Source organism: Chamaea fasciata, unplaced genomic scaffold, assembly GCF_029207755.1.
Source record: "Chamaea fasciata isolate MVZ Bird 193981 ecotype frontalis unplaced genomic scaffold, bChaFas1.0.hap1 SCAF_5, whole genome shotgun sequence".
NCBI lineage: Eukaryota > Metazoa > Chordata > Aves > Passeriformes > Sylviidae > Chamaea > Chamaea fasciata.
In genome coordinates this window covers 54,176,584-54,204,166 of record NW_027094090.1, presented here as the reverse complement: position 1 = coordinate 54,204,166, position 27,583 = coordinate 54,176,584, and the positions used below count along the sequence as shown (strand labels likewise).

At 44.8% G+C, this 27,583-nt stretch overlaps 1 protein-coding gene across 1 annotated transcript; it reads right to left on the bottom strand.

The window, feature by feature from the left end:
- Positions 1–12,256: 12,256 nt before the first annotated feature.
- LOC136289692 (NADH-cytochrome b5 reductase 3-like) lies at positions 12,257–26,146 on the bottom strand. Its single transcript, XM_066183723.1, has 9 exons — positions 26,076–26,146; positions 22,620–22,751; positions 22,051–22,123; positions 19,733–19,839; positions 18,812–18,941; positions 17,865–17,948; positions 17,655–17,740; positions 15,248–15,347; positions 12,257–14,207 (listed from the first exon to the last, which is right to left on the bottom strand). The coding sequence occupies exons 1-9, from the start codon at positions 26,094–26,096 to the stop codon at positions 14,035–14,037; spliced, it is 906 nt and encodes a 301-aa protein (XP_066039820.1). The 5' UTR covers positions 26,097–26,146; the 3' UTR covers positions 12,257–14,034.
- Between the last annotated feature and the right edge of the window lie 1,437 nt (positions 26,147–27,583).

The following is a 27,583-nucleotide window of genomic DNA, read 5'->3' as shown; positions in this document are numbered from 1 at the left end:
CTTTGGATGATTTTTAAAAATCTTGTCTTCTTTTAAAGTGTATGTCTATACTTTTACATATACATAAGTAAACACTTTAGCTGGATTCACTAATAATTCAATAGCATACTTAAGATATAAGACTATTTAAAATAAAGTGTTAAATTCTTCCACTGAATATTAAAACATAAGTTTAGTATTTATATTTTAAAATTAAATAAAATTCAAGGTGAAAATCATGAACATTTGCTACTAAAGTTTTAAAGAACATAAAATCAGCCCAGCTGATGGAATTACCATCTGAACATCTGGAACAAGAATTGGCTGAAGTGAACCAGCTTTTGATAACAGGGGTTTTTTTTCCATGCGCAGAAAGGATATTGGAGCTGAACAAGCTAAATAATCTGAAACAGGAACAGCAATAAGTTCAAAGCTGAGAAACTAACTGGGTACTACCCACCAAGAGCTTGTGTTTCTGGCTGAACTATGAATAAAACCAGGGAATGGAAGTGCCACCTCTCTTCAGGATTACATTTTGAGGGATACCGACCAGCCGCAAGCACTTTGATTCACCACCTGTAAATGATCTGTTTAAATCAGCTACGTTTTATGAAAAAGTGATGAGCTTTGCATGGGTTCTTCTGTGGACAGCACACGTGTCCAGGTCTGCCAGGTTCGTCAGATATAATTAATAAATAAACATGTGATACATGGGCAGGTCCCTGTAGGGGACAAACTGAGCTCCCCCTCTCCTGCAAACACAGGAGATCATGGGAACATTACAGCAACACAGGACAAACGATGTTGCATTTCTTATCATAAAGTATGATGGAAAAAGGACTTAAAAATCACAGGCCTTTGCTGTCCTCCATTGTCACTCAGCCCACAGAATCCCCATGGGCTGCAGCAATCAGTGTGGGCCCCAAAGTGAGCTACCAAAGCTGCATTAAGTGTGTGGGGGCATTTTTAAATTCAACATGTCATATTTTGCACGTAGGAAGACATTAAAGCAAGCTGTCCTCCCGCTTCCCATGAAAATTATGCAGCTGATTGCTCCTGCATTAACGAGTTGGGAGACACATCAAAGGGAGACCAACATGGGCCCCCAGTGACTTCAACCAACATGAGTTTCAGGCAGTTTCAAAACATTTGTCTCATCCAACCCAAAGGCAGCCATGACATTCCCAAAAACGGGGTGTCAGAAGTGAGTTCTTGCTCTGCTCAGAGCTCACATCCCCTTCTCTGGCCCAGGTCTCAGGACTGATTCAACATGGAATTTGCTTTCCTTGGGAAGGCAGCTGGCATGAGTGCCATGCAGGCCTGCCAGCAGCTTTTGGAGTGTCACAGGGGGAAGTAATCTCTGTAAATAATGGTCTGAACTTCCAGCATCAATACAGTGTTATTGTGAAATGGCTGAATGAGACTCCACAGGCTATTGCTGTGGGAAGGATGAGAATGAGAGGAAGGAGCCTGGGAGGAAGCCAGCAGGGGGGACAAGCAGAGCACACTTTCAGACTAGGAGGGGTTGTGTTCACATGCACCTCAGATGGACACACACCCTTTCCAGGGAGTCCAGCACTGTGGGAAAAGTTGGTTTACATGCCCTGATGTTCCTCACAAGGCCTGGGCTGGGGGCAGCAGCTGCTCTAGCAGGGCAGGGTAAGGAGGGTATTTGAGAGCACAAAGATAATATAACTTTGAGCAAAACCCAGAAACAAATCGCAGCAAGAAGATATGCCAAAGACAAAATGGCAACCTCCAGTCATATTGTGCTTGTCTTTCCCCTCCATCCCTTATTGTAACCTGTTGTAGCTATTTGTCTTAGGTTTGAAACCTCCATAAGCAGCTTCTGAAGGCAAGAACCTACAGCTGCAGGACAGCAGAGTGCCTCTGTCTTGGTGAGGTAAATACGGTGCTGGTGCAGGAGAAACAACATCTCTCTGACAGCTGAAATTCCCGTCTACATTCTATTGGGTGAGGACTGGTATCATTTATTTGTTGGTGCCCTGCAGCAGATCTGCCTCTCTGCTTGAATGCTCCCACTTCACCAAAAAAAAAAAAAAAAAAAAAAAAAAAAAAAAAAAAAAAAAAAAAAGGCCCCTCCAGGTTTCTAGACCAGCTCTGTAGCTGGCGGGAGGGGGAAATGTCAAACTAGCAGAGAATGATATTTAAAGAGAAGCAATAGCCAGCAGAGCAGGCAGGTCTGCAGGGGATGTTTCTGAAATACAGCTAGGACAAACTCTGGAATTACATTTCTGCATGTGCACTGGTGCCCTCATTGGGGATTTACCTGTCTCTGTGGCCTCTCTGCCTGTCAGTTAAACCAGAGGTTCCCTGTGGTGACAATACCAGGCCAGATGCTGAGGAAGACAATGGCACTGCTGTGATTTTCTGGCTCTGCAAGCTGGGGAGCAGGTGCAGCACCCAGGAAGGATCTCCCTCCAAGACATTTGGGTTCCTTGCACATTCCCAGCTTCTGCTACATACACCATGGTGAATCTTCTGTTCCTACTTACTTTCTGGTATTCAGGACCACCATCTGGCCTAATCTGAGCTCTGTCTGGTGGGAATGTTCTGGAGGACTCTTTCAAAGGCAGCACTGCTGAGCTCAGTGACTGGCTGTAAACAAGGCACTGGAAGTCCTGAATTCAGGGATCTCATTTAATAAAAGCTGGGATTTTTTAAAAGAATCCTTTAATCTGAGGTACATCTCACAGTAGCTGTCTGGACAGTAATAGCTGATGAGGAAGAATGGAGAAGAGATAACTGAGATGGGATATTACCAAGATGTCCAGATATTTTAAGGGGTTTTGTCAAAAAGAGGGCAACAGGCTTTTTGAGTGGTACCCAGTGATAAGAAAAGGGGCAATGGGCACAAACTGAAACACAGAAAGTTCCATTTGAACATGAGGGAAAATTCTTTACCGTGTGGGTGACAGAGCACTGGAAAAGGCTGCCCAGAGAAGGTGTGGAATCTCTTTCTTTAGAGAAATTCAAAACTCACCTGGATGTGACCCTGTGCAACCTGTTCCAAGTGAACCTGCTTGAGCAGGGGGCTTGGACTGGGTGATCTCCAGAGGTCCCTTCCAGCTCCATCTGTTCTGTGATCATCAAGACCAGGAGCAAAACAGAGGTTAGCTCTATCCCCTGAGAGAAGTGTGCAGAATCAGGTATTTCTATATACAACCTTCTCCTAGAGATTTCAAGCCTCTCTCAGCCTGAGGGAATAATATCAATTTACACTTTGCACACCACAGGGAATGTGCTAAAATCACCTGAGGGAATAATTACAAGAACAAGCCCAGCAATGACCCAGGTACACCTGCAAGAAGGGCTCCTTTGCCACACAATTCTTTGTAGTGGGACACTAAAGTCTCTGTACTAACATGGGGGGGGATAGCAGATCTACAGCTGCCATTGGCACACTGCTGCATTGCAGAATTGCATCTTCTGTGCATCATTACTTGGGGATGAATACTCAGCTATAGAGAAGACAGCTGGGTGGGCTATTGTGAGACAGGAAATCCTATAGATAGCACAAAGCTCATCTCCACATGCCATTTTCTCCAAAAAACCTTCAAAAGTCAAGTCAGAGTAAGAACTCAGACTCGCTGTCAATCTGATGAGATTTAAATACAAACAGCAATTGATGTAACAGCAGTGCAGGGCCAATGTGTGCACAAGTTCTTATTTTCTTCAGACGATCCATATGGAGATCAGCTCCATATGCTGGTTTTCTAGTCAGCAGCTGTGTCCCAGCTATTGATTAAATTTTAATTAATCAAGCTGAAAAAGAGTGTCACTGCTTGCAAGTGCCGCTTTTCAGACTCAAGTTTGGTTCATCGTGCTTATTTAGCTTTTCAGGAAGACCTACCAACGAAATCATCACTGTGAGGCTGCAGCAGCATTCCTTGTCAGGCAAGGAGAGCCAGCAGCAGGAGACAACTGACTTCTCCAGGCCTTGAAGTCCAGCCACTCCACTGTTCTCTGATACACCTCGTTATTGTTTTATCTTAATGGTACAACAATTCATTAATAAACTGGCAAGAACTTTCCATCCCCTACCTGAGCTACAGTACAAGCTGCGACACTGATTTCCTTATGGCATTAACTGTCTGCCCTGTACGTTGCTCAGAAATGCAGCCTCAGCTTGACAATAATTACATTTGGCAATTATTAACTCTCCATCTGTGCAGCCTTCCCATGTAGAAGCCTTCCCAGGTAAGAGAAGCCTTCCTTCAGCTTTGAGCACTTTATGATTGTTCTTACTGTAACAGTGAATTGATTCTTCTCAAGAAAAGGCCTTTGAAGTGTGGAGTGCTTTGGGCTGTGTTTACACAGGTGGGAAACAGAGACAATATAGGAAGTCCAAAGGTCACCCAGGATGCAAAGCTGAAGGACTAAACACAGAGATCCCAACACCAGGCTCGTTGTTTAAAATGCACAATGGCTGAGCTCAGTATCCATGTATATGTGATGTAAGGCAGAATAAAAATAGCAGTGGAAAGAGCTCCCTCCTGTTTTCTTTTTCTTTCATGGGTTTACAACAGCATCTGCACCAACATCCATCCTTGAATGCAGTGTGCCCAAGGAGCCTGCTTCAGCTCCTTGTGAGGCTGAGGAACAGCTCTCAGTAGCCACTGTGAGGCAAATGATGTTGTAGACACTAACGTTAAAGCACTGAAGTTCATCCATCTCTCCAGCCACTGCCAAGAAGCAAAGCTACTGCAGACAGAACAGTTCACTCAAGCCCCATACCCAAAATCACAGGATTTTATGAGAAACAGAGCTTTGCATGGTTGGTGGTTTCAGCCTTATCATGCCAATGAAAACAGCAAGTAGGTTTTTGACATTAGCTCTAGGGTCCTGACTGGTTTTCAAACAAAAATCTGAGGAATCCCAGTCCCAAGAGTTTTCCTAGCTTGTTTTGTCCCAGCTCAGCATTTTTCTTTCCTGCCTGCTCTCAGAAGTGCCAATGGCAGGGATCATCCTTTACCTGGAGAGTCTCAGAACAACGAATTACAAATTACTCCTCTGCACAGCACCCTTTGACTACCAACCTGCTACTTTAAGTGAGGATCCAAACCAGGTTATTTCAGCATTAATAACAGATTAAGAAGCAAAGACCTCCTTTTCCCAACCTCTATGTAAACCCCACATCACCTGGATTTGGTGAGCTCCAAACAGCAGTAACACCCATGCTAGCTCAGATTTGATGGCCTAATTCCTATTCTCAGCATTAAACTCATTTAAGTGATGTAATTCTGCCACTGATAAATCACCCTAAACAAAAAGCCAGATAATGAGATTTTGCAGATTAAGTCCAGATTTCTCATTATAAAGACTAAGTAGAAACCCCCTGGAATCCTCCTTATTTCAGAAGGCAGATGAGGTGAGACACTGAGTTACCACTGCTTGCACCATGCAGTGAGGCTGGGGGTAGGACAACACTCAGACATGAAAGTGTCAGTCCTGTTGGGTTTGTGTCTGATTGAATTTGAGCTCCTCTTTAAACCAAGACTTGCTGCATATGGAATAACACAGGTACATGATTGGAGAGCAGATATTTCTCAAGTGGGAGAGGGTCAGGCCCTCACTTCTCATGGAATTGTGGCCACAGGCAGCACCTCCCCCCAGTAAACGCTGAAAACACAAGCCAAGGGAGAGTACTGAACTAATCCTTTCCCACAGAAAGGCTTGAGGAATGTGTGAAGCAACCCCAGCTGGGCAGCTCAAATCCCAACAGACTGAATTTTCCTCACAATTCACATGCACATAGAGATGTCACCTATTTGGAAAAAACCCACCATCTTCAGCAGCCAGTGATCAGTTTTCATTCTGTGGAGAGCCTCATTCCTCCTCATGAGCAGGAGTGTGCTGCCTTCCTCAGTCTCCTTCTGGCCCCAGGAATCTTTCCCTTTTTCCTACACATGGTGACACTTTCAACAGAAGACATTTCTGTTTTGGTCTGTGGGCTTTGGGAAAGTAAATTCATCGCTAAAAATGCATAGCAATCATAAGAATGGCTGTAACAATGAGAACCAATAGGTAAAATTAAAAATCTGGAAGTGGTGTCCCAAGTTGACAGAAGAGAAGTCACATCTGCTCAGTAAAGTTTGCAGCTATTTTTGTGGGGCTTTGCTTAAGCTAAACGATGGCTGAATCCACATGTTTATCCTGGCTTTGCTCTGCAGCCAAGTTTCCTATTTCCATAGTAGAAGCTCTGCTCAGCTCACCATTAATATTTGTCCTGGAATTTCAGCAAAAGGCCCTTGAACTCCCAAGTACCGTCTCTAATGCAGAAAGAACTCAGCAATTCATTAGTGTTTACACATTCTTAAGAAAATGTTACTAATGTTTTCCTAATGTTAATGCTCCTTTGTGTTTCTCAGAGAAATATTTCAGCTAAAATTGCATTAAAAATCAAAGAAGGTTTGAAATTGAGGTGCAGATCACTTCTACTGAAGTTTTAAGAGATCACTTCTATTTAAGTTTTCTATAATTTTGCAAATATCTCAATATAGTTAAGACATTGTAAACATTTACTAAAAAGCAATTAATTTTTTTTTTGCCTGCGGCTCCACCTGTTTTTCTTATTTTGTCTCTTTTTGTACTTTCAGTGCAGAATTACTCTCCTGCCACGAGTTTCCACTTAACCACCAACTAATGCAGCAATTTAATTGTGGAGTTTAATTTTACCATGTACACTCCAAGTGTAAATATTTATCTCAACATGGGGATAACTCTAAACAGAGCTAGTCCAGAATAAAAGCTACTTATATTAAAACATCTGCCAGATTAAGCTTCTAGGCAATGTTTACACCATCCTGAGAGTGCTGTGTGGAGAATCCCAAGCTGGAACTGGAGGTAGGTGGTGGAAGAGAAGCCAGTTAGGTTGGTCTGCTGGGCTTTGCTCCTGTAACCGATTTATTTCTGGAATTCACTGGTGTTGGTGCTGTACTGTGCCAGACACAAACAGCCTGGTTTGAACCAGCCCTGGACTTTCTCAAGACAGTGCTGCACAGCATTATCACATAATTAATGGCATCAGGAGAGCAGGGATCTTGCTGCAAGAAAACGCTGCATCATTTAAAAAATAAACAACATCCTTCCATTCACAGCAGTGAATTTATAGGTGCTTGTTTATAAAAAATATTAGTTATACCATTTCCATCTCTACAGAATAAACCATGTGAAATGTGAACTAATTTCATTGTTTTGACACAAACTTCTTGCCCAAATGCTGGCTTTGAATCTGACTTGTTCTCTGAGCCACTACCTGTGGCACTGACCTTGAGTGCAGTATGTAAGCACTGCTGCTTTTTTTTTTTGCTTCTTCATTATTAACAGCTGTACATTACTTTAACCTCTCAGTTCCTAAGAAGCTCAACATTTAGAAACTTTGGATTATTAAGAGATGCATTACTGTGCCTACAAGTGACAAAGCAAGTTCTGTTACAATGATCTCATCTGCAGCCTGTGTGAATTAAATATATATAGATTTATATGTCTGAATGCCCATGCAATGATAACTGCAGAGGAAGAACAAGGGGAAAAATACAGCCTGTCTGCAAAGAGGATTTATACCCAGCCCATTTTTCTACCTCGAGTTTCAGTTTTAACAGCTACCTTGCAATTATTCTTAATATTGATCTTGGCCACGCTGAAGGCAAAGATTCTCCCTGACTGCAGTAGGGTCAAGTTTGCACTCAGTTTTTGCTAGTATAAATCATTTACAATGTGAAAGTTCACTTGGAACATACTAAAAATCTTGTAAATTCCGGTCTGCATTCTCAGTGAAACTCAACTTTCAGAAGAAACAAAAGCTCATCCTCCATTTGAATTTGAAGAGTTGGAAGATGTTTCCCAGGTTTTTTAATGACAAGGAAGTAATGTAACATTCATTGCTGTATGCAAGATTAAGCTGGGTATTTCACACGATTACAGATAATAGGGCCATAAAATTCTTTGCCCAACAGTGACCAAACGAAATTACCTATGAAGGTCTGATCACTTGGGGGAAAAAGACAATCTGGCCATCCCACACCCACACCTGTAACCTATTCTTACAATTATAGAATCATTTAGGTTAGAAAAGACCTTCAAGATCATTGAGTCCAACTGTAAACCTAACTCTGCCAAGTCCACCATGTGTGTAAGTGCCACATCCAGAGATATCTAATGGACGGGTTTAGGACTACTGGAACAGGTTAGAAGTTCTGTCCTATGAAAAGCATCCTGCCGTGAGACTGAAATGTCTGAACTCTGAATTTTTAAAGACTTACTCCCTCTGAGAATCACAGAATGGCTTGAGTTGGACAGGACCTTAAAGCCCATCCAGTTCCAACCCCCTGCCATGGACGGGGACACCTTCCACTACCCCAGGCTGCTCAGAGCCACATCCAGCCTGGCCTTCGACACTGCCAGTGATGGGGCAGCCACAGCAGTTGTGTAATTGACTAAGGGAGAAAATAATCCCCTTGGAAATATCTTTCCCTCCAGCTGCTGTCAGGAATCCTCTTCACCATTTTAGAAGTTACCAACACTTATCACCAAATCTGGAACACCAGAAAAGTGCTCATGATGAGAAAGTTTACCAGAATGAGTAAATACTTGATTTAAATGCAGCAAAGATGGAGAGAGAGAGAAGAGCAAACAATCCATCCCCTTTTGCTTTATCCCAAAGGAGCTGAGGAAGCAGCATGCCACACACTCATACAAATACCTTGCTTGCAGCACGGGATAGAATTGTGGTTTAGATTATTTATGTAAGTAGTTGTCCCGACTTTCTGCCACAACCCCCCCCCAGCTTTGTTTTGGTGAAAAACGTATGTTTCTCACAGCTGCATCTAGAGTTTCATTCCATTTGATCTGTTTATCTGCAAGCTCCCACAACACAGGAGTGTTTCCCATGGCTCTGTACCAAAGCAACTGTAGGAATCCTGCAATAATGACCTTTGATTTCTGAGATACACAACACGTGTCTTTATATTGGAAACTTCACATTCCGTAACAGAACCTGGATACAAATTATCTAGAAATTACCACAGGAGACTAAATACACTGTTTTGGTTTTTTTTTAAAGACAATCTAGGAGCAGACAGTAAATTACTGTAATAAACCACAAGTGAGACAGGCCTGAAAACTGTTGTGATTTAAAAAGTTCTAAAGCTGGGGGTTCATAAAGGAGCACTGCCATAAAGACCTAAGTGCTCATGAGTAACAGAGAGACAGAAGGTAAGAAACAACTCTTTGCTGGCTCCTCCAGCTCCAGAAGCAGCAATGCACAAATCCAACAGAAACCTGCAAATGAAACTAGCAGCAACCCAAAAGAGGAGAAGCAGCTTTTCCTGCAGCAATTGTCTCCGGAGTCACCTGTGTGCATTGCTGCCCCCAGCAGAATGGGCATCCAGAGGGGCTGGAACAGGAATTCCACGGGGAATGAAGCACGGGCAGCCCAGAGCTGCTCAGAGCAAATCTTTAGAAGCTGACTGTAGCTTGCTGAAACAACACTAAGCTCACCTGCCTTTTTGTTTGATAAGGGATTTCTCTTCAATGGTAACAAAAATAGGATCTGATACCAGAACTGCATTTGCAGATGAAAAAACCCCAAATTCTTAAAATTCTTAAAGACCTGGCAAGTCAAATGTATATATAAAGCACAAGGGAAGAGGAGGGGCAGACACTGATCTTTTCTCTCTGGTGACCAGTGACAAGACCCAGGGGAATGGAGCTGTGTATGTATCTGTAGGGGACAGAAATAATATTTTTGGGGAAAAATTAGGAACTCTGTAGTGGGCAGATAGGGAAAATTTTGGAGGCAACCCTTGACAAAATCTCTGGGGTCGAGAATGAACATCTTTCTCTAGGGAAAGATGAAGTGATGAATAGTGGGCATCCAGGGAAACTTGTGGGGGTCAATCTTGAGAAAAGCTCCATTAAATAAATATTTTGAAGCAAAGATGAGGGAATCACTGGTGGAAAAGTAGGGTAAGTTTTTCTTTTTACATTGTGGATAAATGGGGAAAACATTTGGGATAAAGAAATGAAATGCATGAGGGAAGCTTCATGTTCCCAAGGGAATGCTTTAGGGAGGTACAGCTTCTGAACTGCACAAGTAAGTCAGGCTCCCACAGAAACCTTCCAATGCTGGAAGGGACAGGGAAGAAAATTCCAAGAGTGGTGGGAAGTGCCTTCTCCCAGGTCTGGACACCGCTGAGGTTGGAATGACTTAAAAATATTCCTTGTCCCTCTCTTGTTCCCAGCCCAGGTCTAAGCTGGTGTTCCCTGAGTGGCTGCAGTTCCCTGGATGTGGAGGGAGAAGGTCTCTGCTGGAGAGTGGGAGAAATGTCACTGCTTGTTGCTGGGTCCTTGGTGGGCAGAGAACTCTGATCTTGACAAGATGGGTTTGTCAGTATTGAATCAACCCTACCTCCTTTTTAATGAGTTGTTTTAATTAGTCATCAGCAGAGAACACTTTTAGCCAGCTTTAGTAGGGGTCTTCCCAGATTTCTAAGCTTCACAAGGCAGGAGATTGACTTGGCTTGGGAACTAAACAGTCCTGAGTAATTCCCTGATAACATCTCCATGTTTGACACCTGATCCTTGCGCTGAAAGGATCCCTCTTTCTTCCCTTCAGACCATTCCAAGGCTCACTGCTCCCATCTGGGAACAGTCCTCAGTCTAGATCTTCTCATGGAGTATCCCATGGGGTACAAATTTAGGAGTTAATTCTCACAACTGCCCAGTTCTAATTTCAAAGGATTAAAGTGACAGCCTTACCTGGCTGGTGTCTGGTTCCAGCTCTGTTCTTACTGCTGCTGCTGCTTTCCATTTCCCATGAATTCCACCAATAGAGTGACAGGTGTTTTCCACCTCCTCCAGGATTCCCTCTGTTGGGTTTGGTTGCTGCAAGAATATCAAAACCTGGGCCCACAGGGCCTTTTTATCAGGAATTACATACCTGGATTTGCTAGTTTCCAAATATTATTTCTTCCCAACAAGGCACTGGGCATGCAAGGAATACAGAAATGAATGTGCCAATCACAGGTTACTCCTCTGGAATGTCAGAGCTTGGAAAAATGGGCAGTTTGGGCTTTTCCTGGTGGTACCCATGACGTATATTTTACCTAAGACCCCCTTCCACGTCTTCCCCTGTATCCACCAAAAATCCACCTGCTCATTCGCAGCTGCTTCCTCCCTCTTTTCCTTTATCCAACAGAATTTTAACAGGTGAGTATTTCCCTCTGGAATTGCACCTTTCATTCCAAACCTAATAGCAAATAAATAATTTCCTTTGACTTTCATTATTAGGATTTCACCAAGAGCTGGCGGATGGAAAATGATCCTCTCCTGGCCCCTGCTGGATTCCTGGGGCAGGGATGCTTTCCCTCTTTACCCCCACCCCTTTTCAGGCTTTTTTTCCAAGCTTTTGCTTCCAATCCTTGGATCCTTTCCCTCACTCCAGGAGCTCCCAGGAGTTTCACACCCTCTTTTCTCCCATCCTGATCATTTCTCCAGAAATGGATCTGTGCATTTCAGTTCCCTTCTCTTTCCTCCAACAGTTCCCACCAATCCAGACCTAGAGCTGACACAAGGAGCACTTGGTGCCCACAACTCCAAATCCAGACTCTGCCATCCCTAAACCAGCAACTCTGAACACACAAACCTGGAAAATTTGCATTAATTCAAACCTAACATTTAGGAACACCAAATATTTCAAAATGCCCAAGAAACATCCTGTTGCCTTCAACTCCCAGGGTTTTTTGCTTTCAACTCTCATGGATTTGGGGATCGAGGGATTTCCCTGAAAAAACCTGTGCAGTGCACGCTGGAATGCCCAATCCTGTGAATCCAGGGAGTGTTAAAAGCCCAGTCCAACCTGGGCCACCATGTATTTTTGCCAAATATCCCCCAAACCCTTGGGACAACAGAACCCTCTAGTACTGCATTTTTAGTGCTGGAAAGCCAGGAATTATTTTATTATCCTACCTCTTTTTAAAGAGTTGTTTTAATTAGTCATCAGCAGGGACCAGTTTTAGCCAGCTTTAGTTAAGTTTCACAGACTTCTTGTTGTTGTGATCGTGAAATTGGCAAAACTTAAAGTTTGCTAAATTAACCCTGAAAAGTTTCAATGAACAAATCCTGAGGGAACTGGGGATTGGATATCATGGATCTTATGGCCCTTGGAGGACATGCTGGGTTTACCCACTGATTTTGGTGCCAAGGGAAATTCCAAGTTCAGAATAATCAAAATATTAATCAGTTCTCATGAAACTCAGCTTTCCAAAACTTTATTCAGGATAAAAAAGGATGGGAATGACCTTGTCAAATACAATAATGAAAAAAATCTATGCATATCCCACAGTGATACAGACCAGCAGCAAGATCATGTCTCATAATTCTGATTTTTGCCTTTCAAAAAAGGGACTAAAACTTGAAAAATTGAGTAGTATTTCAACTTTGGAGCACGGTAATAAAGAACAAGTTTCATAAGCACACATCAAAAATTCAAGACTTGAGGCAAACGTCAAATTGATAAAATTAATAACAATATTATCTAGTTGAGGTTCCTTAAATTAACTGTAGTATCTTTGCCTTTTAATACTTGCTGAAAAATGAACCTTTTAAATACACAGTACCCACCTGTTGTACGGGCACAAAAGAAAACACAGTGAGTTATAACTTCAGAGTCCAACCCAATCTTTAAAAATTGCTATTGTACATTGACACCTGTAGCTACCTCAGCACCCACAGTACTTCAAACATGACTAAATATCCTTTCAGTTACTCTGATGTTATCACCAGAACAAGGTTTTTAGTTTCCTGGACTTCTTGCAGGACACCTCTAACCTCAGCAGCATCTCTGCTGGTCAAAAGCAGAAGGTTGGGCATGCAAGATGCCTGCTGTGTCCTAAAAACTAGGTAAAAGGCTGCTGTAAAAAAAGGATATTAAAAAAAAAGAAAATAAAAATTGAAGCTGTAATAAACAGCTTCTAGGAAACAGTTTTAGACTCAGTGAGACACTTGAATTTGCTGTCAGTTTGGTGATTTAAGGCTGTTCCCACGCATCCTTACCAAGCAAAGCCTGGTCAAGACACGGAGGTGATTGAGTGCTACTGCACCCAGAGCAGGGCTGCCTGCCAAACCCCCCTAGCAACAAAACCTGGGCTCCCATCAGTCCAAATCCATCTCTGGGAAACAATTAACAAGAAAACCTCATCCAGTTTTCACCCAGCATTTTTTTTACTGCACAGGACATGCAGAAGAACTGCTTTTGTACTCCTATGCTATCGCCCAGTACTTAGGAGTAAATACAAAATTAAGATTTTTTTTTTCAGTATCCCACACATTATCAAGCAAAAAATTCAAGGAACTTGTGGAACAGTACCCAAAGCCACCTTCCGTAGTTTCTTTCATTGCCCAGGGATGAGAACTGTGACCAGATGGAAAAGTGTTTGCACTTAAGAGAGGCTATTCCAAAATACAAAGGAAACCCATTTTTTATCACTGCCTACCTCTCTGTTTTGATTAACGAGTGATAAGTGGTTAATTGGCATCCTTCAACTCAAGCATCTTTAAACTGATGTTGCAAAGGTTATGGATACCAGGCAAACACTCCTGGCCCTCAGAGCTCTGTAAGGATTACAATTTGGCATAAGCAAGGTGAACAATCCAACACTTTTCATTGTTTTCATAGTTCATACTGAATAAAATCCTGGGTATGCACAGTGTTAGGAAGTAGGATATTACTGCCACTTGATTACAGCACTAAGAAAAAGCATAAATGAGTGTGTGCTGCCCTGAGCAGCTGCACTGTCCTCCCTGGACATGGGGCACACAACACAGAGCACGAGGCATCACCACCTCTCCACACACAGGTTTAGCACAGTTACGTGTCTTACTTGCCAGAGAGTCTGAAAATATGAAGCATTTTTAATGTAAATGTATTTTCCCAGCACTGTGCATCAGTCACCTCTGTAACTTTGTCCTGTTCCCCATTAAATGTTTTTTTTTCCTACCCTTCTACACAAGATCCCTGAATAACAGTCGTGTTTAGAAGGAGAACCTCATGTCCCTGGCATAGCCCAGTTTGTCCAGGTTGGGAATGCAAGCATACTGGATCATTGGAGGAGGTCCACACATGAGGATCAGAACATCATTCTGAGGTGGGGGCAGATGGTCTCTGATCATGTCTTGGTTCACAAATCCTTGGCTGTAATCCCAATCTGTTTAAAAAAATGGAAGTAGGGGAAGGGGAATGAGGTTAAAAGGAGAAAAGAGAGATACAAGTCACTTTAGAAAGGAGAAATCCTGCTGATGAAGTCGTTCCCAGTTGGAACACTTACAGTAACAGTCAGTTTTACTAGGGTTCAGGTTTAACCATCACATCCCCCAGCCCTGGATGCAGAACAAACTTTTGCTGCTGCTGACCCAATTTTTGGGCACCATAAGACTGACACTTTTTTTTTAATCCCAGTTTTGGTCAGGTTTCATATATGACAGTGAAAGTCTGCAGAACAGTCTTGAGGAGGTCCAAGCAGGAACTTTTATCCCAACTGCTAAGATTAGTTCACAATTTCCCCAAAGAAGGAACAGCAATCAGAAATTCCAGGAGAACACTAATTGCAGTGGATGACACAACAGCAACAGACGGTGGGGAGGGCAAGACCCTTCCCGCAGTGTCACAGAGGTGTATTCTTGGTCACAAGGATGAGGAGGCATATGGCTTTTCCTCCTCTGCCCCAAACACCCACTGAATATGAGTGTGAATTTCTCCTGACGTGGGTGAGCATGACAAGGAATGGTAAGAAATGAAAACCATAAGGATTGACACTGTTTAGCCTTCTCTTCCTCAAGCTTGTTCAGCAAGCTCAGGCAGGGACCTGTGCCTGTGAGCTACAGAGTGCCTCTGGCACTGCAGCTGCCTCAGGGCAGGCTCCAAACAAGGATAACATGTTATATTTATGTCTGTGGGGAAGGAGAAAAGAAGGCCACCCTCCACAGGAGACAATGGTAAATATTCAGGTGTAGCCATGGGAGGAACACTGCACTGCCACTGGCCTGAGGTGAGCTTTGGAAATCCTCCTCTGCTTACACCTGAGCTTGTGTGCATCCCTGCATGGAGAATGATGTCACCAGATGCACTCAGACACTCACTAAGCAAGAAATGAATCATGAAGCTCAGAAATACACACGACATGGCGTATCTCCTGTAAAGCACATTAATACTCAGGAGTTTCACATGAAGTGGCCCTTCAGGTCTTACTTTCAGGTGCCGTGTCCAGTGTGTACCAACACTTGAAGCGACCAGGATTCTGTGCCTGGATCTCATCGAGTTCGGACCGTAACAGGATATCCTTCTCAGTCTGCAGGACAAGGAAAACAATGATCACACCCTGCATCTGAGTGCAGACCTCAGATGGCCACAGAGCAGCAGCTACTGCACAGCCCTGAGAGATGGAAGAGATGATTCAACTCCATTTTAAAGGCTGAAGAGACCAAACCCAAGTTATTTCCCTGCCTAGCCTGTGGCAGAGCTAATAAAAAACTTATAACTTTCCCAAATCCTGACCATGCAATGCCTTCCCTTTAAAAATAATACAAAGCAGAACCATCACTTAATCAGGGAAGAATAAAGCCCTTTTTAGCACTATTACATCAAGAAACTAATCGTGACTGCACAGAAATATCTCCCTACCCCTTCACACTGTGCCATCCAGACAGGCTGGATCCAGACAGGGAAATGCCAGTTTTTTCACCTTTGCCAATTCAAGTATCATCTGCACTGCCATATGGAGACTGCTTGGCTTTTAAAAAGCATGTGGAATGAACAACCAAAAGGGTCTCAAGTTCTGGTTGGAACAATAAACATAACTCAGGGTATCAAGTTTGGCTCCTCCCTGATGCAGCATCACTGAAGGCCAAAGGAAAGCCTTATTTCCCTAACAGCAGCTGCAGTCTGGGCAGGAAGGAAAAGGGTAGGGACTGAAAATGCTGCCATCCCCTGCAGCCATAGCAATTTGGCACAGAGGTCACCACTAAGTCCATAACTTAGTGGGGATAAGGAGGAACGTGCAGCAGCTATTCCAGAGAAGGTGCTATTCCTGGATCTGCAGCTTGGGTGCTCCAGAAAAACTCCTAGCGGCTCTGGTCAACTCAGAAGTGTGCCAGAGATCACGTACATTGTTTGAAACACTTTAAAATATTTTTTAAAACTGCTTTCTATTTGTGGAGTTACTGGGTGCAAGGACTCTTTAAAGGCAGGGACTGATGTTTCCATAGGCTGTTGCTAACAGGCAGGGAACTGTTCCCCAGGGAACTCTCCCTCCTAGCTGCAGTGGGTTTCCCATGCTACTAAAGCAGCTCCAGCCCTGTGACAGCCATTCTGAATCATTCCTAGCAAATCCTGGCCGTCCTGCCCTGATACCACTGCACTTTATGCCACACCCAAGGGCTACAGCCAGCAGCAGAGAGCACTGGCAGGGCTCCTCAGAACAGGGAATCTCAGCACTTGGATCACAGCTCCTGGGCAGAAAAACCTCAGGTTACAACTCAGGTATCACAGAACTGCCTGGGTTGGAAGCGACCTTAAAGCCCATCCAGTTCCATCCCCCAGGTTGCTCCAAGCCCCATCCAGCCTGGCCTTGGACATGTCCAGGGACCCAGGGCAGTCACGGCTTCTCTGGGCAACCTGTGCCAGGGCCTCAGCACCCTCACAGGGAACAATTTCTTCCTCATATCCCATCTAAACCTCCTCTCTGTCAGTGTGAAGCCATTCCCCCTAGTCCTGTCACTCCAGACCCTTGCCAAGAGTCTCTCTGCATCTTTGTTGTAGGCCTAGATATGGCACAAATGAAATGAGCACACAACTGGATACGAGAAGAAAAATAGAGGAGAATCTTAAAGAAGCTAAAACCCACAAGCATGAAGTGAAGCTTACCACAAATAATGACTCATAATCCAGACACAAATATTCATTAGAGGGAGAAATTAAAAAGCAGAAAGATTCACAGCAGAAGAACATCAGGCAAAGAAGGGGTGTTGCCCAGCAGCACCCCAACATCTGGGTTATCCAAGAAATCTCTCTTGCAAGGACTCCATGGATGAGAGAGCTTCACTCTGGCCAGCATGCAGGATGCCACACCTCAAGGAGTAAGAGGAGCACGCAAAAAACTGACAGAGGGGATGGAAATTAAAACACAGCCAAGAAGAGTCATGGCTCTGTAACTGAGGGACCTGCTGGAGATCACAGTTAGTTTTAGCCTCACCCAAGATGGCCTCAGAGAGAAAGATTCCACAGACAAACACTGCTGCAAAGCTGGGAAGTTAAAATTGCTGGAGGAGACAAATGTCCACCCCTTTCATGTTTCCACTAAGAAAGACAGCTCTGAAAGTCTGCCCAAAACATTAACAACTTGCACAATGGAATGCAGGGCTTTAACATTCATAAACTGGATTAGAAACAGAGCAATGAGTCACAGGAAGGCAAACATTAGCAAATGTTTCTGTATTAATGCTAAACCCTCAATTTATCACAGTGCTTTTATATGGGAGGTTTACAACATTTCGGTTCACTTCTCCCCTCAGGGTTTGTATCTCTGTGATTTCCTTTGCTGAGTGGAGTCCTGCTATGCAAGTAAAATACTACAAACAGAAAAAAAGGACAGAATTACCTGATTAGCAAACAGCAGCTGGCAAATGGTGGGGTCATCTTTGTCCTTTATGATAGCTCGAATGATCTGCAGCATAGGTGTTATCCCTGGAAGAAAGAGGCAGGTCAGTGATGTGAGGATGGGGAGTAAAAGAAGGGACAAGTGGGAAAATGTGAGCAAATGCATCTACCAGCTGTCAGAAACCACAGATGAATCCTTACAGATACCTACCAGTCCCCCCTGCAATCATCCCCACATATTTCACTGTCTTGGTAACTGGTTCAGCTTTCTTTTCTGGCCGAATATCAAACTTGCCTGAAGAGAGAAAGAGATGGAAAACACTGAGGCAGTCAGGAAACACCTCCTGTTATCCCTTTCCAGCACATCCTGCTAAATTGACTTCATTTCAGCCCTGTCACCCTCCCTCCCAGAGAAAAGAAAAGGTGAAGATGTCCTGAATTAAAGCAATCATGAAAGATGATTTTAAGACATGAGGTGGTAACATCAGACACTGACATGGGTTATGACTTATCCCTGACCACAGCCTATATACACACCCCCTCTACTTCAATCTACTCACATCCCATACCCCCAGTGACATGCACAAACTCAGATCCTGGAAACAGTTCTACACTAAGGAATTAATCTGCTCAGAAAGTTTATTTCCCCTGAGCAGTTTATTTTAAGGGAAAACATAAAATATGCAGCATGGTGGGTTTTTAAAATTTTTCTCTTTTTGAGACAATTGGCCCATTTCAGCCAAGCACAACAGAGCCTGAAACTCCCCAAAATGCGTTGTAGACACAGCTCTCTTCATCCAGGATAACATGAATGCTACATACAAAGCCCTGGAAAACCACGTGTCAGAGTTCTGCTTCACACAAAACTGCCAGAAGGTTTTTGTGACACATTTGTGGCTGCATTATACTAACATGAGATATTTTACACCGACATAAAAGTAATGCCTACTCATAAAGTTCATTTTTACTTGGGAAATTAGCAGTGGACAGTGCAAATACCCAGTGTTTTTGTCAGTGTAGAAACTATGTCCATATAAGCATGGAAAATACCCATTCCTAACTTGAGAACAGCATCAATAAAAAGCACTTCTATAGTAATAAGATATTTCTGCTGTACTGTTTACTATGAGTAAATTCTATCTTCCAAAGCAGTCTTGCCTTTTCCTTTGTACACAAGGAGGCCACTTGGTCCTCTGAAGTCAATAGTGTCCCCTATTTTCAGGCTGTCCAAGTACTGAGACATCTTCCCCCCATCAGGAAACTTGGGATGGACACCTCTGAAGTAGACCTGTTAAAAACAGTGATGAAGTAATTCAATCCAACAGCTCAGAGAAGAGCATTGCCCTTCAAATTTGTAGGAACAAATACTCCTCATGCAAAGCACGCAATTACTCCATAAAGAAATCCAATGTCTGACTGACAAATGTTCAAAATGCCACTCCTGCCCCAGTTTTTGGACAGAGACCGGTGATTTCTCCACTGTAGTTCTGCAACACAGAAAATATTGATACTAATCACCACAATTTACACCCAAGTTTAAAAGGGGCTAGAAAAAGTAAGAAAAACCCCAAAACACTGTGATTCCAAAGAGCAAAATTCTAAGAGGAAATCCGGTGCAGATATTCATATTTTAGATTTCTAGCAGCTTTAAAAGATAGGTAGTCTAGCAACCAAGAGGAAAAATGAAAATACATTATCACAAGAGTTAAAATCCCATTCTTACCGATTAAATCAAACATTTCCACTGCCTGGATCATTAACGATTATGATCACCACTCTCAGTGATCATAATGACCAAATTCCATTAACTTCAGAAGCAGCTGCCCATTCAGGCAGGGTTAATTCCTTATCCCAGAAGAATTAAAAAGCGTATGAACATCGGCAGGTCTGTACAGAGGGTGGAAAATGATGCAGCATCTCATGAGGCATCCTCATTAAAGAAGAGCCTGCAAAATGCCATGTGGACTGTAGGTAATGGCACATTCCTCAAGAGAAGCCAGCACACCAAACTTCACATAAATGCACTGCAAAGGTGGCTCACAAGATGCCCAGCCTGGGAACAGAGTGTGACATTCTCACCTTGACAACAAGATCCACAAAGCCCTTGTCATCATCACTGGAAACTGGAGTGTAAGGTCTGACAACCAGCGCTCCATCAATCCGTGCAGACAGGTAGATGTGCTGCCCTGTTGCAGAGAAAAAAAACCAAAACCTAGTTTTCTTTCAAAAGATTTTTTTTTTTCCAGTGGATCTGCTGAGTTGGCATGAACTGAAATTCAGCCTCAAAGCTCTAGCTACCTTATTCTGGGGCATCACTTCTTCCTTTCTTACTTTCCTGATACTGCAACACCTTGCCAAAGCTGTGGGCCATGCACAGATCTACCTGGAAGGACAGACAACTCCACTGCTTATTTTGTGTGTCAATCATAAGTTCATGCATATACATTTACCAAAGCCTGAACTGTACCTGAGATTTTTCAAAAGATGGGATTTGTCCCTCCGGTACAGACAAATGAAAGGGACACAGGAGGGGAAAACGGTCCAATGCTGTTCACACATCTTTATTAATGTATTAGTTGTAAACTGCCACAGTTTAGTTAAAACTGAGTTTGTAACTCTTCCTGCTTTGACCACAGATCCCTCATGTCTTCCAGAAGCTCTCCAGCTGCCTTTGCTAAGGCTACCTAGACACAGCACTTTTCTAACCCTGCTATTCCTCCAGCTTAACATGTGAATGCAGCAACCACATTTCCATCTGTCACACATCCTCCGAGCTCTCTACAGCAGTTTCTCTTCTCAATGTCTACACGTTTTTTTCTGAAAAAACAAGAAAAGAACTAAATCCCACAGAAGATTTTCCTATAAAATTCCAGCATTCTGAAGACACCCAAGAGACGATTAATCAGGAGGGGAGGGGGAGGTTTTGAGTTTGGGTTTTTCTAATCACCATTAGGTCAACAGAACAAAGCATCTCCAGTGACGGCACAGCTCCTCTGCCTGTTATGGGAACACAAAGAAGGGGATTTTACCAGGAGCTGGTTTGCAAACGATCATAATGACCATATTACATTAGCTCCAGAAGCAGCTGTCCTTTCAGGCATGGCTAATTCCTTACTTCAGAAGGATTACAAAGTGCTAGGTGAAGAAAGATGTGCTACCTGGTGACTTGGGGAATGAGCAACCATAACTCACCTGAAGCTGTACATGGACATCATATTCCAGTAATCCTCCCAGCGAAGCCTACAGACACCCTGCTAGGGCAGACCTGGGGAGAGCTGCAGCAGGGAGCTCCTGTTCCTCCTCTAGGGCAGGGGGGGCTGCAGGCACAGACCCCTAGTGACCACTGTAGCCTGTCAGCCTGGACAGCGGGGCTGGTGCTGGGGCACATCTCACAAGAACTGGTACACAGCAGGAAAGGTGCCCCTCCCAGAAAGAAAATGTGCCTTATGGCCTCACCTGTTGGAGCTTTAGCCCACCCTAACAGGATGTAAGTTGGCAGCCTCTGCATGGGGCCACATACAACCCTCTCCCTCAGAATGAAGCTTTCAGTGTTTTTGGTGATAAAAGGCAAATGCTGGTGCTGGACTAAACAGCATCTGCCACCCAACTGCAGCTCTGCTGCTCCCAGCTGCTTTTCCATCCTCTGCAGCTTTCAGCTCTGCTTCCCAATTCTCACCCTGCAAACCACTCCTCAATGTCCATTTAGGGCAAGCCAGGGAAAGGAGCTTTGTTTTCATGGCTACTAAAAAGATCAGGAGATTTTTAACACCCCAAACAAGATGGAACTTAACACCTGGAAAAGGTGCTGACAACAAGCACAAAGCACGGGAGCCATGGATCACTGCAGCAGCTTGTTAAAGTAAAAGTCCTATTAAACACAAGTCACAATTAAATGCTCTTTATATAAGCAGGAGGAAACAATGGCACTAAGCTGTTATGGAAGGCACCAGGCCATGTGGCAGGGCGTTTGGAAACAGCTACCCCTGGGTGATTCAAAAGTTCCATGAAACTCAGAAGTGAGTAGATCATCTGGTAAACCACATGTATTAGAGGAGAAGTGGATGAGAGTGGTGCCTTAGGGCACGGAAAGGGACTGCAGAGATTCAGCCCCATAGGAATAACACATGCTGGAAAGCTGAGACTGGAAAAGTACAAGTGAAGACCTGTGTTTGTTCCAACTCTCTCCACAGAAACAAGCTGGATGTTCACTCATGTACACTGCATTTCAGAGCCTGCAGATTATTCACAGCATGAGGATAATCTTCTAGAGCTCTCAGTAACAGCTCTGGCCACATGAGCACTATTCCAGATTCAAAACATAGAGAAAAAAAACCCCACAAAATTTCCTATACTCTAAATAATGCAAGTAACACTTGGATTCTTCATAAGGAACATACCTAGAGGGAGACCCAGAACGTGCTCCATGGAAGGGAGAGCAAATCGAAATCTTCTTGTGTCATGACTAACTTCCTGAAAGAGGGAAATCAAAAGAACAGTCAGCTCTGTCATTGGGATTTAACATTCGTGATTTCACTTCTAAAACAAAACAAGTCTGGCATCCCGCAGGATTAAGAATTAACGATACTTAACAATACCTGTGTGCAGATTCAGAGTAATTGATAACTTTCCAAACATTATGAACATTTACACTGCCTCCTCTGCCTGACAGCAGGACTTGTGTTTCTTAGCCCAGCCAGTGGTGCACGGTTTGAGAATTTCTGCTGATGTGCTCCACAACATGAGACACATGTGACTGCGAGTTTGATATTTCTAAGCAGCATTCTTCACTCTAAACTGTTTGGAAACAAGCTGCTTGCAGGACTGCAGAACTCAGTTGCACCACACAAAAAGCTTTTATAAAGAAGTCCTTTCCTCAAGACAAAAGTATCCACCCAAGACTTCAGGAGCTGTAAGCATTTCACAACACCCACAGAGAGGTCATGCTCAGCACTGCACGTGCACCTACCTCCTTATCAATCAGCCTCAGTGCATACTTCACTTCTGGGTCCTTCAGGGTAATTGCAGGCTGGGGATTCCTGAAGAGCCTCATGATGGTGGTGTAGATCAGCCATACTGGGTATGTCACAACCTGACGCAACTGCAGCAGCACAGAAACAGCATTAGACACAAATGCAGAATGAGAGTGAGTTATTTGGGTGACGAGGAATAGAGTACTATGCCATGGCAATCTAACCACCAAAAAGAACATGTTTATTTGAGCAGGAAGAGGAAGCATTATTAAAAAAAAAAAAATCCCAAACCCACATATTTGCTTTATGAAGACCTGGCATCATTCCTGTGTTGCAGTACTTGCACACTAGCATGGGGTTGCCACACTGGTAGCTGGACACAAAGTGAGGCTGTCACAGCTCCAGATCCTCTGAATCCCCAGGGAATCTCCAGCAGCCAGACACATGTGTCACATGTGTCTTAATACACAGAGAATCACAGAATATCCTGAGTTGGGAGGAGCCTATCAGGATCATCCAGTGCAACCCCTGGCCCTGGACAAGACACCCCAACAATCCCACCCTGTGCCTGAGAACATTGTCCAAATGTTTGTTGCACTCTGTCAGGCTTGGGGCTGTGACCATTCCTTGGGGAGTTCCAGTTCCTTTGGAGAAAGAACCTTTTCCTAATATCCAACCTAAACACGTGGCTGACCACACTGATCAACAAGCCAAACACACACAAACAGCACAGATGGGCTCATCCTGCTCCCCTCCCCAGCGATGGAGATGAAGGTCCATGAGTGGGAATTCCATACACGCACACACGTATGAGGTGGATCCCCCAGCAGCTGGCTTTGCCCTGGCAGAATGTGCACACCCTCCAGGCTCCCCAGCTGCTGCCATCTGCACACAGGGGCCACTGTTGCACAGACCCCCTCACAGGCCACCCTGTAATTGGGGCTCTGGCACTTGCCCACAGACGCCACGCTCTCTCTCGGCAGCTGAGCAGGGCTTCGCCAGCTGTGCCACACTGCTGCTGGGCGCTGGCAGCATGCACACACCCTCCAGCTCACAGCTGGGCTGCAGGCACTGGCACTTGCACCACCACACAGACCTGTGCATGCAGAGCAGCATCCCTTCCCTGGGAAAGCAGCTAAGCTGCAGGACACAACCAAGGGACAGCCCTTCTTGTCCCTTGACCATCATCTTCCCCACATCTGAAGCCCTGTAAGACAGAACAATTACGCTCTGACACCACACCACCCTCCTCACATTGGGGAAGGAGAATAAACTGCACAACTATTTACAAAAATCCTCTCTGACTCAGTAACTTATTATTCAACACTTCAACAGAGGAGAAGGGAAAAGCATAACTACAGGATTAAAAAAAAAAAAGCTCAAAGGTCTGCCTGCTAAGCTTTCACTTTCATTTTATTTTAAAGGCACCTGAACAGTATTTTAGAAGGGCATTTGTACAACTGTGACAGTCCCTCGGGAGGTTATAAAAACTTCCTACATTATTAATAAGAGAACTGTGGGACAGCGTAAATTCTCTCTTCTTAAAATGCTGCTGTACAGGTTTAAAATGTATCATCACCGTGTACAGCCTGAGGGCACACCATGCCATACACACACTGCATTTTTCACTTTTATTTGGGAATACTGAAATAGCTCCATACAGGTTGTTTCTGAAGAAGCTGAAGTTTACAGGACAATTATTCCTTAACTCTCACAGATCCACCAGATTAGTGCAGCTCTGGGAAGAACTTTTGTTGTTGAGTCACAAAAAAAGGGCAGAGGGAGGGAAGTTGCTCAAGGTGACAGGGCAGCAAGAAAACTCCTTAAAGAGAAATTAACATGTGAGTGAGGTCTGGTGGCAATAGCAAGCTGACTCTACAGCAGGTGTTTCAATTGAGACATTAATAAGTTAAAACAGATTCATTTCCAAATGTGGCTATCTAAAATGAACAAAAAGTTAGTGCTGTTGTTGTCAGGCAATAACAAATAATTTTAACACAGCGTTAACCTTGTGGAAAGCAATTTGTTATTCATGGTCAATTAGTGCAAAAGCCTCATGGGATTTGGCCTGGAAAGAAACAGCACATCCACTAATTCAGAAAGCTATTTTAGTCCCTTACTCAGATTTATCACCAGGTGTGCAGAAAAAAAAGGGGAAGAACTGCAGGCTGAATGATTACAAAAAGTCACGCTTGCTAAGAAAAGCATTCTCTGGGTTAAAAGTGTCTCATATACTCTCACCACAGGGCAGACCAAGATTTTAATAAAGATAACTGCACAGCATCAGGTCTCCTGCAGCAGAGAGCAACAAGGCCTGGGAACCACTAAATGGGGACCTTGTGACTCATCATTTCCAGCTGCACAAATCTTTGCAAACAGACAAGGCAGAATTAGTAACTGAGCAGGAATTTTTATTAATGGAAAGAGGCCCCTGTGTGATAACAAAGAGAAAAGCCACGGAGACTGCACTGCCAGGGCGTGGCGAGCACAGCACAGTCCACAGCTCACGGCTCGACACCCCTGCACTGCCCGGCCCTACAAACACACAAACCAAACCCTGCTTTGGCATGAGAAACCTTGTACCCTCGGCCTCAAAAACCCTGGTTTTGAAGTTAAACATTCCTCTCGTCTGTTTCAGAAACCAACGAGAGGATAACGGGATTTCTTCACTTCTGCAGCTTTAGCCTCATCTCCTCTGCTGAATGCACTTCATGAGCAGCTGCTCCCAAAAGAGCACATGCTGAATCCAGCTCCATCGTGCCCCTCTCACAAACCCAGAGAAAGCAGTGCTGGAGCACAGGAGCAAAGAGCCGTAACAGGCAGCCGAGAAAAGAGGGGAACGATGCGTAGCAGAGATGACAGCGCTGTAGACCCACTGCTCAGCAAGCATGATCGTAGATGGAATTGTGGAATGGTTTGTGTTGCAAGCGACTCTAAAGATCATCTTGTTCCAACACCGTGGGCAGGCACCCTCCACTATCCCAAGCTGCTCAGAGCCACACGCAATCTAGCCTTGCACAACGCCAGGGATGGGGCAGCCACAACTCCGGGTGATCGGTGCCAGGGCCTCCGCACGCTCACAGGGAAGAATTTCTTCCTCACAGCCACTCTAAACCTACGCTCCTACAGTCTGAAATTATTTCGGCGGAGGAAAACGCCACAAGCGTCCACAGCCCCCTGCAACAACAGCGCGGGCCCCCAGCAACAACAACAGAAACAACAACAACCACAGATATCTGGGGCCGGCAGGGCAAAACCCCCCGGCCAAGCAGTCAGCACAGGCACCAACACCGCCGCAGGCGCGGCAGCCGCGGGGCCCCGGAGCCTCCGCAGCGCCGCGGGGGGACGGCGGGGCTCCCGGCAGACAGCGGGGCCACCCCGGGACGCTGCGGGCGGAGGCGGGTCGGGCAGGCAGGGACCCCGCTCCCGGCCGCCCCCCGGCACTCACTCACCACGCTGAGCTGCGCCCCCATCGCTGCCCGACGCCCCGCGGGCACGGCCCCGCTCCGCCCCGGCACGTCACACACCGAGCTGCGCCCCGCCCCGTGACGTCACGGCCGCGCTCAACTGCGCCTGTCCCGATCCGCCCCGTGACGTCACGCCCCGCCCCGCCGCGGCGCTGGCCCCGCCTTTTCCTGGGGCGCCCCGCGCTGTGTGGGGACAGCGCGCCCCGAGCGGCCTTGTGCGCTTTATTAACTGCCTGAACAGTCACAGAGTGCTTTGGGTTTGGACGGATTTTCAAGATCATCCAGTCCCAACCCTCCTGCCATGGGCAGGGACAGCTGCCACTATCCCGGCTTGCTCCGAGCCCCATCCAGTCTGGCCTTGGACCCTGCCAGGGATGGGGCAGCCACAGCTGCTCTGGGCACCCTGTGCCAGGGCCTCACCACCCTCAGAGGGAAGAATTTCTTCCTCATCTCCAATCTAGAACCTCTCTCTGTCAGTGTGAAGCCATTCCCCCTTGTCCTGTCGCTCCAGGCCCTTGTCAAGAGCCTCTGTCCATCTTTCCTGTGGGCTCCCTTCAGGCACTGCAAGGCCACAGTGGGTCACCTGAAAGCCTTCTCTTCTCCAGGCTGAACAATCCCAGTTTTCTCAGCTTTAAAAATTCCTTGATGGCAATGTTCATCCAAAAAGCACCAGAACTGAGCTGTGCAATAAGATAACAATGTTTCAGCCAGGCTCCCTTAAATTTTGGTTTACACCGATGTGTGAAAATTAGTGACTAATAACCACACGTTTTTGTGTCGGTGCTAAACGTGAAACACTTCAAATCTCTTTAATTAATATGTCTTCACATATTGTGTCTTCATAATGTATCTTCAGTGATTCCTAGACAGTTTCTCCTTACAAAATCAAGACAGGTGTATGCTTAGAAGTCCTAAAAATAAAATAATTGAAAAATGTCCTCCCTTATCCCTTAGGCTCACACAGAGGTACTGAGCGCCCCATGTGCCCAAGCAGATGTTTTCTTTCAGTCTTGTGGTTTGCTGAGAGTGCAGCTGGCTCATCTGGCTGTGAGAATATATCTTAAGTCAATTTACTTACTAAACCTGGGAATTAGCACTGATAAGTGAGAGAATATTAACAGGCCAACCTAATGGTAAGAAGGTTGTGTCACAGTCCAGGTATGCACATTTAGCTGCAGGGATGGAGTTATTTATTCCTGGTGTTTCTATGAAAAGAACATGCCTGGCTCCAGAATCCTCATAGTTTTCTCTTTCAGGAATACAGCTGCTGCACCAGAAACTCCTCAGTAGTTGGAGAGATTGTAACACCACTGGTTACAGAGAAGGACTCCAGGACTGAGAGGCTGAGGCTTAGGAAAAGGGAGAAAACTACGACAGGCACAGGGATCCTGGAGTTTGGTGGGAAACAATCTGTCAGGAGAGGCTCCAGCTTGAATATTAATATTTAAGGAAGGGTGGAGACCTCAGTTCCCCCATGCTCTGCTTTCACTGAG